At 42.8% G+C, this 20,222-nt stretch overlaps 1 protein-coding gene across 1 annotated transcript in view; it reads left to right on the top strand.

Annotated features, from left to right (window-relative positions):
- Nucleotides 1-363: 363 nt before the first annotated feature.
- The window catches only part of CRTAM (cytotoxic and regulatory T cell molecule), a 28,063-nt gene continuing 8,204 nt past the window's right edge, over nt 364-20,222 (top strand). Inside the window, exons 1-6 of the mRNA XM_059415012.1 lie at nt 364-420; nt 7,639-7,785; nt 10,609-10,761; nt 12,832-12,975; nt 13,918-14,079; nt 18,234-18,314. Coding sequence (XP_059270995.1) covers nt 375-420; nt 7,639-7,785; nt 10,609-10,761; nt 12,832-12,975; nt 13,918-14,079; nt 18,234-18,314 — 733 coding nt within the window. The 5' untranslated portion in view covers nt 364-374. The remainder of the gene's footprint in view (nt 421-7,638; nt 7,786-10,608; nt 10,762-12,831; nt 12,976-13,917; nt 14,080-18,233; nt 18,315-20,222) is intronic.

Raw genomic sequence — 20,222 nt, 5'->3', positions numbered from 1 at the left:
TAAGACATCAGAAAAGTGACAAGGTCACATCACCACGCAGGGAAATTTTAATCTCTCTCCCACTTCTCCTCCCCACAAAGTCTCACAACCTAGCGGATTTACCAGTACTACCCACGTGTGGCAGAATGACCTGTGCCACCAACACATCACTCACACCTCTCCACAATCGTGATGACACATGCTGTCCCCTGAATGTTCCACCCGAAGGTAGTTTGGGGGCAGCGAGCCAAGAGGGGGCTTCCAGAGCCAATGGAGGCGTTAAACACATGAGGTCACAGAGCTGCTGCCTCTCCCCCTTCAAAAGAAACCACTCTGCTCCCTTTATTTCAGAATCTAGAGGAAGTTGACAAAGTGTGACAACAGCTCGGTACAACATGTGGTGGAGATTTTGCAGCTTGCTGGCCTGGTTCCCCTTACAAGGTAAGGACTTGGGGCTCGTTTCTTATGAGACTCAGCTGACCTGGTATTGTACCAAATCTACCTGTCAGTCAGTTGCATTCACAGAGGACCCACGGCGGAGGAGAACCCAGGTGTGTATGTGATTACTTTCTAAGCTACACCTCAATCACACATGGAGGGATGCTCCTGCTTTATTTAATCTCTTGTTCAATGGTTCTATTAGTATTCAATACTAGTAAGTATAGAAAGAATCACTGTAACCTGTGTCTCTGTGGCATCTATGGTACGGCAAAAATGTTACAAGCTTATTAGGCTGTCTCTTAAGTGTATGCAAGGTGGACGAGCATCACAGTGGGATTTTTTTTTTTTAAGATTTTATTTATTTATTTGACAGAGATCACAAGTAGGCAGAGAGCAGGCAGAGAGAACGGAAGGGAAGCAGGCTCCCTGCTGAGCGGGGTGCCCGAAGCGGGGCTCAATCCCAGGACCCTGGGATCATGACCTGAGCCAAAGGCAGAGGCTTAACCCACTGAGCCACCCAGGCGCCCCACAGTGGGATTTTAAAAGCTTCTTTATTGTATAAGCCTCAGCCAGGTAATTCAAGTTCTCTAAAAACTCAATGTCTGCATCTTAACATGGAGAGATGATTAATTATGTTTGACGACCAAGCTCCCTGGATTTTTAAAGGGATCAAATTTCAAAATGGGAAAGCACTTTGAGGATGACGAAGTGCTCTACAACTTTTCATTAGCTCAGAGATAATAATGAGCCCCATGGAAAATGCCTGCTTAGTTTTTGAGTCGGTGATACTTTACATTGGATTAGCATTTTCAAATCTGACTTTTGATGCTTCCTGAATTTGAATGTAGCATGATGAAAATTAGAGACGCTGTTACCTCTTTAGCACAGGCCAAATTATTCCTGCTCAAAAGAGGGGGCAAGGTATAGAAGTCTCTAAATCTCTGATTGCAACTTGTACCCAATTCTTACAAAAGAAGCTATGCCAAAATGTATTGCTTGCTGCCTGTGTGTGTTTCCAAATATTGAGCTGAATTACAGTTAGCTTTCAGGGACTGCACCAATCCTAAATCTACATTTGCCATACAACTGCAGCTGAATGATCCCGTTTTAAAAAACTAGATTTCCTATTTTATGTAGTATTTCAATTTCCTATTTTATACACTTAGATTAAGTGCTTTCTTCTTTCATTCTTATACTCTGAGGCACTTCCTATGAATTCAGTATTTGGTAATAAATAATATTAGTTTCTTCAATAAGTGGCTTAAAGTGCAGCTCATACATTCAGGAAAAGTACATTTAGAGAGCCAAAATTAGAATGTTCTCAATTCTTCCAAAGTTTAAAGCCCTTAACTGACTTTCACTTTTTGAGGATTCAAGTTGTTGCCTCCTAAAAATATCTCAAAAAAAAGTTTTAAAGAAAAACAATAATAATCATGTCTTAAGGCAAAACCTAAAACAACTCTTTTAAAATATAAATTATTCAAATACTATTTATAAAGGGAGGAGAAAATATATTTATTGTACCATGTAAGGGGTAGGCATTTTATATTAATTACATTTCATCCTAGCACAGATACTGAGGTATTAATATCCCTACCCCAATTTACATGAGAAAATGGAGTTTAAAAGAAGTTAGATAACCCACCCACATTTTCACAGCTAGTAAATCAGCCTGCACAGCATATAAATAAGAATTATCTCATGAAGGATTTACTGTGTGTGTGTGTGTGTGTGTGTGTGTGTGTGTGTGTGTGTGTCTTTCTACAAGGTTGGGATAGAAAGTGTTTCTTAATGTAGATCAAAAGTCTGAAAGCCACTGATTTATACAATTTGGAAGATATGCTACTGAAAATCCCAAACCGTAAACATACCCAGGCCTCGAGGCTCAGTGGCATTGGGCACACATTGTCCCCTCTGACCTAAACTTGCTTGGGCCTGTCAGAGTCCCAAAGAGGAGGGAGCTGACCATATTGCTTTCTTGTTAGCAAAAAGGCAGCGAATCAATTTTGGCAACACTATTGCTGTCAGCTGTTTTTAGCTATGAATCATGGGAAGATCACTGTATCTTCTACCATGCAACTTCTAAGGCTGCCAAGAACTATGGACAAAAAAATTCCGTAATCTCTTTTCAAGGTCACTATCCACATAAATAGCCTCTAGGATGGGTAAAATACAGTAAGAATGAACAATTTTTCAAAATTAATCCAATTCAGCTATATTGTGGATGATGAAAACCCACCAGTTTGAACCTTCTATCCTGGTCTTTAGGGCAGGGTAGGATGCAGGAAACAAAAAAGAGTTGTAAATTTAAGGTTCTGTTGATAATCCTTTTGTCCATGTTTTCTGTTTTTAACCATGAAAAAGTCCCATGTTTGTTGACATTCCGAGATGCCTTCTTGAAAGCCATACTGGAAATAATTTTGACAAAGCCAGATTCATCTTCACCCTTTTAATTTTCTCTGTTGAGTCTATCTAAACAATAATAATAACAACAACAATCCTTTTTTATAATGATCTAAATGGAAGCATTTGTCTACTACCTCATAATAGTCATGTAAATAGGGCTCTGATTTGAGACAATCATCCTGATTTCAACTTAGTTCAAGTCTTTCTTATGCAACATAACAATAACAGAGCTGTTACATTGTTTATTACTGGATATATAAATGTCCCCATTTTAGCCATTAATTCAACTAATACTTTAAAAAAATTTTTTTTAAGATTTTATTTGAGAGAGAGAGCATGAAAAAAAGAAAACAAGACAAGTGGGGGGAAGGGAGAGGGAGAAACCTACCACCGCTGAGCAGGGAACCTGATGCGGGGCTCGATCCCAGGACCCTGCGATCATGATCTCAGTCGAAGGCAGACACCCAACTGACTGAGACATCGAGGCACCCAATACTTAAATCTTATTTGAAAAAAAATTGAAAAAATTAAATAAAATAAAACTTACTTTGTGTGAAGTCCTGGGACTGTAAAAATGAATGAATGCCAAACACTTCTCTATGAGAAGTTTGCAATCTCCACACTGAGATACTTGTAACCAAATGTAAAGCACTGGGCTAAGTGCTATAATAGAAGTCCCTTCAGGGAGCTGGAGGAGAGGGGAGGTCATTGTGGGGAAGAAGAAGGCTAAAGACTGGTTAGGCAGTGGTATAATTTGAATTGAGTCCTAGAGGCGATAAGAAAGCTATCCTGGCAGTGGTGCCTGGGTGGCTCAGTCAGTTAAGTATCTGACTCTCGATTTCAGCTCAGGTCATGATCTCGGGGTTGGGAGATGGAGCTCTGTATCGAGCCCAGCATCAGGCCCCACTTTGGGCTCCTCACTGGGCATGTAGCCTGCTTAAGATTCTGTCTCGCTCTCCTTCTCCCTCTGCCCCTCCCCCTCTTAAAAAAAAAAAAAAAAAGGTATCCAGCTCAATAGAACAGCATGGACAAAGGCCAAGTGTCTTCTTGAGCCTGGACCTAGCCGCGGCTGGTAACCACATTAGATACAAGCAAACAGAGGAATAGAGTGGGTGGTCTCTCTGTGCCAGCTGTGTGTGGAGCCTAGGGGGACACTAGAGATGATGCGTTCTGATGGGATCTGACAAGTTTGGGGTCCCTGCAGGATAGACTCGCTTTGTTCTGGAGCTTTTAATTTATTGGATGCAATCACTGGGATAGTAAGGTATGGGGGAAAAAAAAAGGAACATTTTACTCTTTCTTCAGTCTACCATGATAACCTCTAGTAGAGGAGAGATCAGACACTGGGACCCTGAAAATCTTGGGGAAAACAAGGAAATCGTAAGAACTGCCCAGGTTTCATCTATGTATGCTTTGGCGGGTGGTTGGGACTGCTGCTTGCCCTTTTGACTGAGGGTCGGTCACACATGCTCTGGGGTGAAGCCACTGCCATGAGGTTGGGCGTGGAGATCATGAAGGTCACAGGTTCTACTTCATCTATAAACCGGTCACAATCCATGAACCCCAGAGTCAACCAGCAGCCTCAGAACACATGGCCTCGCATGGATGGATGAAACTAGTCAGAAGTCCGTAACCCATTCAGTAAACAAGATCCACCAGCAGTAAGGGGGGACCTCCCAGGAGAAACTCCACGGCTAATCCCTGCCCTGCTTTGCACGCTTGGCCTTGGAGGAGCCACGGAGACAGACTGGAGCTCTGAAGCCCAGCCGGGGAGCCTAGGAAGTAGGCACACCGCACTCAGGAGCTACACGGGAAAGTCGAGGGGTGCATAGGGATATGTTTTTAGAGCCTGCAGGGGAGGAAGTGGTGAGCAAAGAAGGTAACCCACACCCTCCCTCTGACAAAGAAGGTGAAAGTTGGACTCCAAACTTAGATGCAAAAAATATATCTATAAAAGAGGAGCTCCGGTTTAATTTGCAACAGCAATGAGAGAATCCTGGAGAACTTCCCCCTTGGAAGACGTACCATCAAACACAGGTACAGGAATCTTCTCCCAGTGTTCAGCAGAGCTCAACACACTGAACGGTATCAGGGAGCACTCACAGCTGAAGCATCCTGTCTGTGGCTTCTCTCCGGGGCTATTCTTCCTTTCTACAATGATTTCCTGTCTCTCAATCAAACAAGGGGTCTACATGCTAACTGAAAGAAATACCAGCCTGTAAAGCTAAAGGCAAGGCTTGGAACAGAGTAGAGGATACAGCAATCACTCTATGCCTCGAACACAGCCCTTTCCACGCGAAACCCAGGCTTTTGTAGCTGTGCTCAGTAGCCTGGGACTCAGTTCCCAACAATAGAGGCAAACACTGATCTTAGGAGATAAGATTCTTTTTTTTTTTTTTAATTTGACAGACAGAGATCACAAGTAGGCAGAGAAGCAGGCAGAGAGAGGAAGGGAAGCAGGTTCCCCACTGAGCAGAGAGCCTGATGCAGGGCTCGATCCCAGGACCCTAAGATCATGACCTGAGCCAAAGGCAGAGGCTTTAACCCACTGAGCAACCCAGGTGCCCCAGGAGATACGATTCTTTAGCTTCTGCTAAAAAGCCACCCTATATGTCATTACAATTTTTTAAACCCTATAAGAATCAAATAACGATTTAATTCAAAAGCACACATCCCAAGAAGAAGGCATCTTTAAAATGGAAGACATTTATTCATAAACCGTCCACAGATAAATCCCGACACTCCCCTTTCCCCAGATGCGGGCTTCCTGTCTAGACAATGGCTTTGCCAAAGGTAAGGACACGGACAAAACTTTTTAGTATCAACTTCTGGCCTGAGAGATGAAATTAGGGCATGTTGCTTTGACAGTGGTCTTTATTCTGTCATTGATTCAACATAGTAACTTCCCTCCTGTCTCTCAGTATTCTTATTAACAACAGGAGACCAAAGATGCCTGTCCATCACCTGCTTTATGCTGCCATCATGAGAGCTGGCACTAAACCATTACTTTTCAAGCTCACACTGTGATACTTTCTGTAAGGAATGAATTTTAGAGAAATAGAAAATAGTCTCTGCCCTCTAGAAACTTCAATCTGTGGGAAGCAGGATAACACACAAGAACGAGAAAGTAAAAAGCAAGAATCAAGATGGGAATGATTATGGAAGTAATGGAAGGTAGATAGTTCTAGATTCAATTTCTTGGCTCGGAAACTCCTTAACCTTAGAAGAAATTCCATTGTCACTTCAAAGCATCTCTACTAATATTATCTTTACTACTCAGTTACGGGTTGATTTTATAGATGAAAATACTTCCAAATGACCCAACCCAAGCAGAATTCTGGGCTTATGCTTCAATGCTCTTATGAAAACACAGTATCTTTTTATGGACTCTTCATTGTTCATTAGTATTGGCTGATGATTTGGGTATTTTTCCATCAGAACTCCAGCAAACTTTTTTCCTGTGAAAGTCAATAAGAATACAGTACAACAATTCTGGGTTATTATTGCCAGAGACTAGATTGAAATTAATGACCTAGAAATGGAACAAACTAAAAAGTCCAAAGCACTTCTCCTAATACTTGAAATTTATCACAAGGAAATAAACTCCTTGTTTCTCTCTCTCTCTCTCTCTCTCTTTTTAAGGTTTGAGATGATACAGTGAAACTCATTATATTTGCTATTCATAATTTATAACCCCACAGCATTCTTCTGTTTATAGAAGTGCTTCGTACTTTCATTGATAAGAATTGTCTAGTCCTCGGGGGGGGGGGCGGGGGAGGTTTTTTTAAACTTAAGACTTGAAGAAATAGCAGATGGCAATAAAAGTGCCAAATCAGCAATAAAGCCCATTTATTTTATTTTTTTTTATCCATTTCCTTTTTGGGAGATTGTATTTGCAGCTGCTAACAACCCACTGTTTATCATTCTCTGGGGGTTGTGACTGGGGGAAATTAGATGCTCATGTTTGCCTGGAGAAAGTGTTACTGTGGACAACCGAACTGGAAGAGATCTTAGAACATCCTTGCTCTGGTGCAGAAGCTCTTTTGCATGAAAACCACTTGGAATCCTAGACACCTAACTTGTACTTAAAGCCACAAGTCACTTGTTTCAAGGTTGAGGCCAGAAACAGGTGTTTCAGGGGTCTCCATATTTGGACAATCTGACCTAGTTACATGACCATGGACTCTGAAGCCCACAGACGTGGGTACAGACCCCAACCTGTGTGACCTTCAGCCTCTATTTCCTCATCTAGAGAACCAGCAACATCATTCTTTCTTTATAGGGTTAGTTCAAAAGTTAAATTAAATACAGGTGAATGTGGCCTGGCAGAGTTCCTGGCATAGGAGAGAGCAAGTGCCTAATAGATACTGTTTAACACTTTCCTTCTTTCCTATCAAAATCGCACCCCTTCATTCAGACCTCCTTCAGGAAGCATCTTAGTGCCCCTACGTACAATGCTTGCTCCTTTGTATTGATTTAGGTTTTGTTTCTCTAAGAGGTGTGTAATGAGGGGCACTTGGGTGGCTCATTTGGTTAGGCATCTGACCCTTGATTTTGGCTCAGGTCATGATCTCAGGGTCGAGAGATCGAGCCCTATGTTGGGGTTCACTGCTTAAGATTCTCTCTCCCTCTCCCTCTGCTTCTGCCCCTCTCCCCCTGAGTCTCTCTCTCTCAAAAAAAAAAAGTACATAATAAATGACTAAATGACTAAATGAATGAATGAGGTTGTGTTGAGAATAAGTCCCTGCCTCAGCTCGGGAGTGTGTCTTGGCCTATGCCAGCCTGACTGTCCCCAATTCTCTTCCTCTGCAGAAGCCTTTCTGACTAACCACACAGAAACAGTCACCGTGGAGGAAGGCCAGACGCTCATTCTGAAGTGTGTTGTTTCTCAGGGGAAGACCACCTCCCTGCAGTGGCTGGCCCCCTCAGGGTTCACCATTTTTTTAAATGAGCATCCTGGTAAGTGGAAGAAAAAAAAAAAAATTGCCACCCGACCTCAACCTGTGGGATTTTCCAGACAGACAAGTTGGTGGGATAGAAACCAGCATGAGTCACCCAAACGGTGGGCTTGGCCTCCCCTGCTGTTACGTGGGGATCACACCCAGAGACCTACTACTTTACACACGGCTGCTTTTTCTGACAGGAAGTCTGAAAGGGAAACCCCACCAGAATGGTTGGTAAAGGGGGCTCAAGTTACAAAGCACATTTCCATGCCCACACCTCACCCCCACATCACCCCCACATCACCCTTTTCCTCTCAGCAGCGATGAACCTGCCAACAGCACCAATGACAGGCCGCAGACAGACTTGAGGCCTTTTGTCCTCCCGCAGCTCACACCGTCGCCCCACGTCTGGAGCCAGCTGCCTCACTTCCCATCTGAGCCATTCAAAGCCCCATCACAAAGCTCCCTTTCAGATACCTCCTTTTCTCCTGTTGGTCTCAACACAAAACCAAGATCACGGAGCCACTGAGGAACAGACAGGGCACACTACCTTGGAAGGGAGGGCAGCCATTCCTGTTTTCACAGACACACGTTGAGTCCCAGATGCCTGAGGTGGAAAGGGAATCCCCCACCCCCAACACTGCCAATTTTATTGACATATAATAAACACATAGCACTGCATTAGTATGAGGCATACAATGATCTAATATTATGTATATACTGCAAATTAATTGCCACAGGGGGTCTAATTAACATCCATCACCCCACACAGTCACAATGGTTTTGTTTTGTTCTTAAGGAAAGGGATTCTTAAAAGTCTATTTAGTTCCTTTCTTTGGCCAGGATTTTACTAACCCCTCCTCTTCCTAATGAGACCATTGTATACCTCCATGTAATATTCTGAATGGCCAAATATTTGGAAAAGTCTCCAAAACAGCAAATTTCATTCTATCTTGTAAAAGCAGAGCCTCTAAAAAACTTGATATGCTATGAAACAGTTTTTTAAAGATTTATTTATTTTAGAGAGAGAGAGAGGGAGGGAGGGCAGGTGCATAAGCAGGAGAGACAGAGAGAGAGGGAGGAAATCTCAAGCAGACTCTGCACTGAGCGTGGAGCCCAGCATGGGGCTCGATCCCAGGACCCTGAGATCACAACCTGAGCAGAAAGCAAGAGTCAGAAGCTCAACCAAGTGAGCCACCTAGGTGTCCCATGCTATGAAACATTATTAAATATCTTTATGTTCGATGTAAACTTACCATATATTTCAAGCAAAATTAACTATTAATAGTAGAATCCAGTAAAGAAAGTAGATGTTAATTGTTGAAAGTTCTGAGAGAAACAGTTTGAGTAGAGATCATTCCTGTTAAATATTGTTTTCTCTTGGTTTGGTTTGGGTTTTAGTAATCTGGGAGAAGATGGGCACTCTCAAATTCCTACAACAAGAGAACCTTGGTTGAACTCAGTGATGCTCAAGCAAGGGTCATTCTTGCCTTCCAGGCGACATATAGCAATGTCTGGAGAGAGTTTGTGTTGTTATAACTGGGGAAAAAGGAGCGGGGGAGGGGGCGGTCCTAGCATCTAATGAGTAGAGAGGATTGCTGCTAAACATAGTGTACAAGATAGCCCCACAACGAAGAATTAAGGACTCAAAAATCAATAGTGGTCAGCTTGAAAATGCCTGAAATCTAGCTCAGATAATGCCAGTGTCCCAGGACACACAACCATTCTTTCAGATGAGAAACAACCTTCCTTGGTCAGCCATTCAAGGTTTAACTATGTTACGCTTGTTCATGTTACAAATCCAAAGAGAGAGAGACAGAGGGAGGCAAAAACCACTTATTTCAGGAGCCTCGGATTTGCTAAGGGACCTACGACCTAAGATAGAAATCCCAGGTCAACACAGAATCAAAAAACAACAACAACAACAACAACAACAAACCCAAACACTTGCCAAAATCTTTAGGAAACTTCAAATAATAATAAATTTCTAAAAAATTAAAAATAAAAGGAGCACCTGGCTGGCTCAGTAGGTAGAACATGCAACTTTTTTTTTTTTTTAAGATTTTATTTATTTATTTGACAGAGAGAAATCACAAGTAGGCAGAGAGGCAGGCAGAGAGAGAGAGAGAGAGGAGGAGGCAGGCTCCCTGCTGAGCAGAGAGCCCGATGCGGGACTCGATCCCAGGACCCTGAGATCATGGCCTGAGCCGAAGGCAGAGGCTTTAACCCACTGAGCCACCCAGAGCATGCAACTCTTGATCTTGGGGTTATGAGTTCAAGTTCTACATCATGTGTGGAGATTAACTTATAACCAAAATCTTTAAAAATAAAAAGCACCCAAATGGAGAAATGGATAGTCATGCGTTAATTTTCCATTCTTTACACCCATCGTGACAGGACAACCTCAAATCAATTAGATTTCAAGGAGGTGACTCTAATGGGGTGAATCTCGTTTTTCATAATGTACAAAAAATGAAATCAATCTAAGAGGTAAATCTAATTTTTCATAATGTACCAAAAAAATGAAAAAAAAATTAATCACCCCTCAACCCGAACCCTTCACCAGCACAGTGTTAATTTCCTCCATGCACAAATAAAGCAAATGGTTTGTTTCGCGGATCCCGGTATCAACATATTTCATTTCCTAAATGAATGTCGAGCTTCTGAGAGGCATCCAACTGGGAACACTAGAATTTGGAAGGCAGCTCAATCGGAGATGTGACATTTGTTCCGCCAAAGTGTGAAATTCAAAAGCCATTCCTGTGAATAATCAACCCACTGAGAGACTGTATTCTTCTGATCGCTTTCTTCCTAACAGCTCTTTTTCTCTCTTGTCCAGCTTTAAAAAATCCCAAATACCAGCTTCTTCATCACTCCACCAATCAGCTTTCCGTCAGCGTGCTGAATGTCACCCAGCGAGATGAAGGCGTGTACAAGTGTTTACATTACAGCAACTCCGTGAGAACAAAGGAAGTAAAAGTGATCGTGTTAGGTAAGTGCCTGAGGGCCGGCAACCCAGCACAACACCAGCGACAGACTTAGGACAGGACAGATCATTCTTAAACTTCACATTCTAGTTAGTAATATTGCCTAGAGCAAAGCATTTTCTTGGGCACCTCTACCATCTTTTGTCAAAAGGAAAACAGAAAGGAGCATTTTGACTCACGAGCCCCAGATGAAAATGTGACTTTGTGAAATTTGTCTTTTGGCATCAATGCAGTTTCTTGTCCAAGGAACTAAGAGAAAGGAGAATTAATACTTGATAAGCTGCTACTATGCACCAGGCACCGTGCTAAGCTCCAGGGGATCAAAGAGGAATCGGGCATAGCCCCTGCCTACAAAAGAGTTGACACACAGGTCAAGTCAGGCAGAGAAGCCTGTAAATAAAGTAGAAGCTAACGACAGCATAAGCTAAGATACAATGAATTCAGATGTAATTGTACTGGACAGCTGGCTCACATCCTCTGCCAAAACCAGGTCCTCTCTTCTAGTGGGGAATGGGTTTGGGAGGTGTGGACAGGAAGCATGGGTCTCCTGATTGCCCAGGGCTTGCTCCGTTCTCTGGACGATCCACTGTGTTCAGTGGAAGCCTTACTGTCTTTACTTTTCTGCTTTTTGTGACGGAACAGATCAATTATAAACATCACTTTTTATTGATCTCTAATTCAGATCAATTATACACGTCACTTTATATTGATCTCTAAGTGACATAATTCCACAAATGACAAGTGAATGTCTTGGGCTTCTTCTGTTGAATTAATGTAGCACGGTGCCTGCCATAAAGCAAAGGCACAGTAACAAAGTGTCTGGGAAGGCTCCTGAGGCGGGTTGAGACCCAGTGGGACCCAGCCCACCTTACTGGCCAGCACCCAGAGCACTCTGGCTCACGCTGCCTGTGTGCCCTTCTGGGCTCCTCTCCCCGTCCCCGCATACCTCTGTCACTACACTTACCGCATGATCTTTTAACTAACAGCTTAGGGACTGAGTCTATCACCAGACTGTCAGCTCCTCAAAGGGCTTTATCTTTTCCTTATGTGGACAGCCCACACCTAACACATCTAGTATCTACATGCAGCTGAGTTTGCAATGTCTCAATGGCAGATAAATGAGCCAATCAACGTGCTGGGGTGCAGCTCTGGACCAAAATGTGAAGGTGCATGGGAAAGAGGAAGAAGGTAGCCTACCCAAAAAGTACACTTTGACCCTTGAACCGCATGGGTTTGAATTGTGCAGGTTCCCTTATATGCAAATTTTTAAAATAAATACCGCCCAGTACTATAAAGGTGTTTTCTCTTCCTTATGATTTTCTTAATATTTTCTTTTCTCTAGGTGACTTTCTAGGAAGAACAGAGTGTAGAATACATAAAACATAGAAAACAGGTGTTCATCAACTATATTATCACTAAGGCTTCCCATCAACAGTAGACTCTTGGTTGAGTTTCGGGGGAGTCAAAGTTATGCATGGATTTTCAACTGTGTGGTGGTCAGGAGAAGTGTCAGTGCGCCTGATCCTCACATTGTTCAAGGGCCAACTCTATTTCCAAGACAGGAGTATGAAAAAAAGGACAAATGGGCCCTTGATAAGAGAAATGCATTTTTAATATTAGGAGGGGATAGAACTCACTCACTCATGCCAGTCTAGAACTGAACCGACCAACTCATAAACCAATTCCTTCGTGACATAGACAAGGAAACTGACCCACCAAGATATGGAGGGACACACAAGGGTTCTTACGATAACTGGTAACCAATGTAACTAGACTAGTGTTCTCCCAAACACAGTCAAATAGCAAATGTAAAAATTACTGTTGTAACACTGGGAATTTCCACGGACTAATCACACACTGGGTGACAAGCAATATGGACTAGAGCCAAGGAAGGTTTACAAGTACATAAAAGCCCTTTAACTGTATTCTGGGAAGGATCAAGTAAAAAAAAAAAAAAAAAAATGTCCATTATGTAGACCATACACGACCATGATCTCTATAGACTATTAGACTCCGTGCTTTACTGGGATACGCAGACCAGATCAGTGAACGCAGAAAAATTAATTCTCTTCCAGCAACACCGTCCATACCAACCCTGGAAGCTTCAGTTATCAGAACGCAAGACGGAAAAGAACACGTTACCCTTAAATGCTCCACCGTGAGAAGTAAGCCGCCTCCGCAGATAACCTGGATTATAGGGAATGACGTAGAACTCGATGGTAAGTAAGAACAATGTTCTCTCGCCTCCTTTGTTTTCCTTCCTACGGCTATTTCCAAGGAATTTTTAAATCCTCTGGCACCCTCTGGTGGTGTCAGCAGCGGCAAAATAGCTTTCAACAATCCTTCTGATTTCTCTGGACAGAATTATCTTTATAACCTATCGATACCGTGCCTTCATCTCGAAAACCTATCACAAATAATAGGATTAGATGTTCATACTTAAAATAAAGTGGGCACCTGAAATGGGATATTATGGTTTCTTAAAACTCAACAGAATTTCGTATATAAGTATGATATAGTTATTATCTTGGCATGAAATTCTAGCAGACAAAAGTTTGAAAATACATTTAACATACGACTTGTATATTGGAACAGGTAAGATCCTCCTGAAAAAGTGCGTTACGATGTCATGCCCTCCGCAAAAATATTATGGTACTAAAGAATCTAAACTTTGGTTAGATTAAAGCAGGGTTCAGTTGACAGAAGGATAACTAATGGTCTGGGAACTGTTTGGGAACTGGTTAGAGTTTCTTTACATCGTAATGTGTTACATTGGACTTTATACACCCAGAGAGAGATTCCGTCCAATGCCAATTCTACATCATTACAAGACCTCTCCTTTCATTTGCCTGATTGATTCACCTTGAGTAAGGTCTTGGGTCTTTGTGTTTGATGACATTAGGCTGGCCTGTGCCATCACCGTAAGCTTTGGATTTTATTTTCCGGTAGTGAAGGTTAATAGAAACCTAACCACTGTCCTTCACCTGCTTCCCTCTGGGACTGGGGCCAAGCGTGCACAAGGCAGCTGGGCGAATCTAGAATGACTTAGAAGTCTAACAGGTTTGCCAAGATGTCAAGGCCATTGGTCTTTAAGAGAACCAAACTCACCCAATGGTATTAAGTAGCCACAACCTCCTACACCCCTTTCATTTGCTCCATAGGTGAGACCCACCATGAATTTGAAACTGATAGGAAGAAATGTAACAGCAGCAGCATCCTCAGAGTCCACAGATACAGCAGAAACTCAACAGTGGACTGTGTGATCCGACACAAAGGCCTACAAGGAGGAAAACTGGTAGCACCTTTCCGATTTGAAGACTTGGGTAAGAAGAATGAATGATTGTCTTTAGTCATTTAATTTACCTTAATATTACACTATTAAATGAAATTAAATGGAATGGGAAGAGTCCTTCAGAGTCCTTCAGAGTCCTTCACTGTCCACAAAGCTCTCCTTAACAGCAAATCCCTTTAATGATGGAAATTTCTCCAGCTGAGCATCCTAGAGCACCTGTTCCAACATCCGGGACCCCAGTTGTGCGGAAAGTCTCTCAGGGCGCCATATGCAAATGATGTCATGCTTGCATTTTGATAATGACAGCCGGCCTGACTTGGCCCTACATAGTTTTATTTATTTATTTTATCACGTTTTCAGGGAGGTCATCTGAGACATACTTTATCTTTGTAGTCAACCCAAAAGGAGATAACAGCCACTGAAATAAATCTAAACTTGCCCGTATTATTTTATGTTAATGTAAAACACTCACACAGTCAAATTAAGCCATGATTCCTCTTTAGATTTATTTTGTTATAACTTTTCTGCAGGTTTTAGTTTAACTGTGTTAATATTCTGGGCAGAATAAATATTAATAAAACATTAAATAGTTAATGTAAAGAGGCATTTCAGAATGTGTTCTCTGATTCCTTCATCAAAAACAAAAAATAATTTTAAAGCTCCAGAAAACCTTTTTTTGAGGGAGAGGAGGGGTGGGGAGAGCGCGTGAGGGAGCAGTGGAAAGGTAGAGAGACTCTCAAGCAGGCTTTAAGCCCAGCTCAGAGCCTGAGGCAGGACTCAATCCCATGACCCTCAGATTATGACTGCAGTTGAAATCAAGAGTCGGACGCTTAGCGAGCTGAGGCACCCAGGCGCCGCTAGCGAACTTCCTGAGCCAAGAAGTATCTAATAAGAAGTACCATGAATCACACATCTGTAATGAATAAGACTCTGACCTTCGTTATTTTATAAGGTACTTCTCAAAGTACAAAGAATTCCTCAAGTGCAAGGATTCACTCACACTAGCAAAGGAGGGAGTGGCTGGGTGAGGATATGTTTGTTGAGAAAGGCAAGGCACTGGTTAAGAAGCATGCTGTCATGGGAAAAGCACCCTGCAGCCCTGTGGGGGTTGCTGCTGTGGCTAACGGCTCCCCCCTCACTACCAAGTGCTTTCCACCAGTCACTTTCTCATCAAACCAAAAGTAGCAAGTCTTGAGGAAGCTGCCTCCAGAAGACTGGGGCCCCACAGACTGGGCTTGCTGACGTAATCTGACGCACAGTCCTGCCTCTTCATGACTCATCCCCCTCCAGTCCAGCCTCTGCTATCAGTGGAGCATAGCTCATGGCGGGAGGGGTGCTTCTGAAAGATCCTTAGAGTCTTTTATTTTTAAGATTTATTTATTTATTTATTTGAGAGAGAGAGAGAATCTCAAACAGATTCCCCACTGAGCATTCCAGTGCAGGGCTTGATCTCATGACCCTGAAACCATAACCCAAGCTGAAACCAAGAGTTGGATGCTCAACCGACTGAGCCACCCGGGAGCCCCAACATTCAGATTCTTCAACAAAAGAATCAGTGATATTGAAAAAGTATGTATTTTTACTTTTCAGCTACAATTCAGGCCATCTACAAAAATTACTCCAGAGGGGAAATCAGTTTCTTCTCCATTATGGCCATACTTCCAAAGGACTCAAAATCATAGTCATAAAATGCTTCTCATAATAATAGGATAATAATAATAATAACAGGAAAATAATAGGGACGCCTGGGTGGCTCAGTTGGTTAAGCAGCTGCCTTTGGCTCAGGTCATGATCCCAGCGTCCTAGGATCGAGTCCCGCATCGGGCTCCTTGCTCGGCAGGGAGCCTGCTTCTCCCTCTGCCTCTGTCTGCCTGTGCTCACTCTCTCTCTCTGATAAATAAATAAAATCTTTAAAAATAAAACATTTTTTTCTTTAAAAAAAACAGGAAAATAATAGGATAATAATAATAATAATAGGATAATAATAACAGGATAAGACTTGACTTTTGTTTCTGATCTAACTGTGGATTATTTAGCACCCACAGCCTGATCTCCACTGAGTCTTCAGAGAGCAGCTCCAACACCATCTCTTGGCCAGTTCCATGTGTTTATGGCTTTTCACCCTTCAGCAAGCAACTATGTTGACATACAGATACTACACACATTTTGTTCATCCAATGAGCTTAAAAAGTTTGGTTAGCTGAGGGTGCTTTAAAACACATTTCCAAGTAAGGATTCTGGCCCATTTCATTCCCATACTCTGTGTGGTAGGACCTGGGAAAATGAAGATTGGGCAAGCATCGTATCCAGGGACGTGAGCAGTGTCTGCCGTTGAAAAATCAACACTTCGATGCTTGTGGAAGTGTGATGATTAGAGAACAGAGCAGGAATGGATCAGACCCTCTTCCAAATGATTTACTTCATTGTTTAGTATTCCAAATGAGGAATCTTAATTTCCTATTATTAACTGGAGGTGGGATTAAAAAACAAACAGACAAACAAACTTGAGCAACAGTTCTCAAACTCAGAGATGTGGGGATCCCTCTGCACTCCTGCAAATAGCTGAGGACCCCAAGGAATTTTTAGTTATGTGAATTGTATCTGTCAATATTTACATACTAGAAATTAAAATTGAAAAAATAGTTTAAATATTTATTTATAAAATAATCCACTATGTATAAACAGAAATGGCATCTTTTTGTGGAAAAATAACTGTTATTTTTGCAACACCAAAATGTTAGAAAAATTGCACTGTTTTGCATTCTGAAATCTCTTTAGTATTGGGTTTAATAGAAAACGATTAAGTTTGGGGCACCTGGGTGACTCAGTGGGTTAAGCATCTGCCTTCAGCTCAGGTCATGATCTCAGGGTCCTGGGATGGAGCCCCACCTCCTCTCCTTCTCCCTCTGCGCCTCAGCCTGCTTGTGCTCTATTTCTCTCAAATAAGTAAAATCTCTTTAAAAATAAAAATTAGAAAGCTGAGAAGCACTCATAGATTGCATAAAGACATGACCTGTCACATATCTGTATCAATATTTATAAAATTTCAGGCACCTTTTCTATACACTCCCTGGTTGCAGGCCTGTTCATTGGTCAAATCTACACTAAGCTGAATGAGTGGAAATATCCGCAAACACTATTTTGATTGTTTTCTTTTGTTTTTTATAGAGAGAGAAGGGGGAAGGGGCGGACAGACAGAGAGAATCCTAAGCAGGCTCCACGCTCAGCATGGAGTCCAACATGGGGGTTGGACTCACAACATGGGGCTCGATCTCACAACCCTGAGATCATGCCCTGAGCCTAAACGAAGAATTGGACACTCAACCAACTGAGTGGTCCAAGCGCGCCAACTATTGTTCTGCATTATACAATATTACATTCGTAACCACTGTGCTTAATAAATAGCAAAGCCCTGTGCTAAGCATATTGAATGAACGAACTCATTAAAATTTCTTGCAAAAAAAACCCAAAAGAAAAAAAAAGAAACACTAGAAAGGCAAATGCTGTTAGTAGTTCCATTTTACAGGTAAGGAAAAACTGAGCATTCAAGAGGTTGGGCATCTTGCTCAAATTCACTTGGCAGGGGCGCCTGGGTGGCTCAGTGGGTTAAGCTTCTGCCTTCAGCTCAGGTCATGATCTCAGGGTCCTGGGATCAAGCCCTGCATCAGGCTCTCTGCTCAGCAGGAGCCTGCTTCCCCACATACACACACCTGCCTCTCTGCCTACTTGTGATCTCTGTCAAATAAATAAATAAAATCTTAAATAAAAAAAAAATTTACTTGGCAGCAAGCAAGTTAACAACATCACAATTCAACCCAGTCTGTGACTGACTCCAAGACCACCTAACAAATAAATAAGGAGGGAGCTAGGGGACTGGGCAGACAGACAGAAGGACTAACAGGTAGATGGAGACAGAGACAGCAAACCACCTTAGCATACTCCTGTGAAACACAGCGCTGTGGGCCCCCCATACCGTACTTCTCAGCCAGGCAGGCTAGCAGATGGGCTAGCAGCAGGATGGAATCAAACACCAGAGCAAGAGCTGCAGGGCACGTAGTGCTGAGGTCTCCGCAGAACCTCCCAGGCACGTAGCAGCCGTGTCCATTCCCCAACCTATTGTCCCAAGCACCATGTGGGTGAGACTGCTCTCTGTAGTTGCAGATTTCTGTTTTTCCCCTTTCCTAGTTACCGATCACGAGCCGGCTTCAGATGCCCCGGAGAAAAGCTCCCCGTCCTCACAGGACCCTCAGCAGCCCACTAGTACTGGTAAGTGTCAACCTGTTAAAATTAAAAAAAAAAAAATCCTCCTTGGAAAGAGCCATTTTTCCAATTCTCATTTCTAAAATTTTTTTTTTAATTTTAACTTTTTTTTTTTTTTTCATAAGAGAGGGAGAGAAAGAGGTGGAGGGGGAAGGGCAGGAGGAGAGGTAGTTGGGTCTCAAGCAGGCTCCATGCCCACCGTGGAGCCTGACGCAGAGCTCCATCCCAGGTCCCCGAGATGGTGACCTGAGCCAAAATTGAGAGGTGGATGCTTAACTGACTGAGCCAGCCAGGCGACCCTGATTTTAACTTTTTCAGATTTTTTTTTTTTTTTGACAGAGAGAGAGGTAGATCACAAATAGGCGGGGGGGCGGGGGGGGGGGGGGGGGGGGGGGGGGGGGGGGGGGGGGCGCGTTGGGGAGGAAGCAAGCTCCCTGCTGAGCAGAGAGCCTGAGGCAGGTCTCGATCCTAGGACCCTGAGATCATGACCTGAGCCAAAGGCAAGTTAACCCACTGAGCCACCCAGGTGCCCTGATTTTAACTTTTAATAAGGCAATGCAGGATACCCTGCACTGGCTCTAGCTTAGTGGTTTCCTGGAGAGGCAGAGAACACCAGCAGAGTTCCCTTAGTGGGATGGGCTTTGGGGTAACTAATGCCTTGTAAGTTCAGTGCTGGTTTGCTTGCTACACACACACACACACACACACACACACACACACACACACACAGACAAAACTGTGATATTTGAATTTCCTCTACGGTAAAGGGCAAGGTTGAATTCATTTATGGAGAGACTCGTTTCTTTGTTTTCTCATCCAGAGCACAGCAAACACAAAATAAAGACTTGGTTTCAGCAAAGGGCAAAGAAGCAGGATGTGGAGATGTGGGACTTAGGACCACAGAATAACAAGCTCGCCTTTGAAAGCACCCCAGTTGCTCGGTTGTCAAGAACTCAGACAGATTTTGGATGACAGGATTGAGCTCTCAAGGCAGAATTTATGAAGCCTGGATTATAATCCTAGTTTTTTAGACAGTGAACCCACTGGATGGTTAGCTCTGGGCAATGGTCATATATTTATCTTTGTATCTTACTTGGCATAGTATCTGGCACTAGCAGGTACTCAGAAAATGCCGTATAAATGAATAAACACACGTATGAATACCTTCATTTGTTATAGGGTTTTGAGCAAGAGAGCCTCATCCAAAAAGGGCATAAACTCCTATATGTCCTCTTTTTGTTTCAAACAGTCCGTCTGTAGGAATTTCCTTGAGTGGAATAAGTGCTTTCCTATCATTATCAAGTCCATAGTTCTGAGTATTAGATTGCATTTTTAAACATTTTTTACCTGGAATAATATTTAAAAGTAAATGTTCGGGGCTTTTAAACACTGACACAAACAATATGTACCAGCCTGTGTTTTGAAGGGCAATGGAGATTGAAAATGGTCTGAAGTGGAGCCACCATCTCACTTGCTTTAATAATTCAATATTTGTAAACGTGTTTAGAATCTACTTGTCTTCAAATTGGCTGACAGTGCCGCTAAACAACCCAATTTTCTGCTCTGCTTTCTGATATAGAACATATGATTTAATATGGTTTCTAAATTTCCTTTCAGCTTTCAATTTCTACGATTTTATTACTGTTAATCACACCCATTTCCAGCCGAACGGGTGGTTTCATTCCCCGCGGGATCCACACAGTGGCGCTGTGCAATGGGCTAAAAGGCAGGGGGGTGGCGGGCAGGAACGGGCAGGATGAGCAACAAAACCAGAAAACTCGGTCTTTGGTTTTTATGGCTTCTCTCACGTAGCAAAAGCATCACAGTACATGCCCGTTCTAAACGGGGGGGGGGGGGGGGGGGGGGGGGGTGCACGGCGGCTGGGGGGCGAGGAGACCAATTTTTAATGATACA

Source organism: Mustela nigripes, chromosome 1, assembly GCF_022355385.1.
Source record: "Mustela nigripes isolate SB6536 chromosome 1, MUSNIG.SB6536, whole genome shotgun sequence".
In the NCBI taxonomy this organism is placed as follows: domain Eukaryota; kingdom Metazoa; phylum Chordata; class Mammalia; order Carnivora; family Mustelidae; genus Mustela; species Mustela nigripes.
This window is presented reverse-complemented; position numbering and strand designations above follow the sequence as displayed.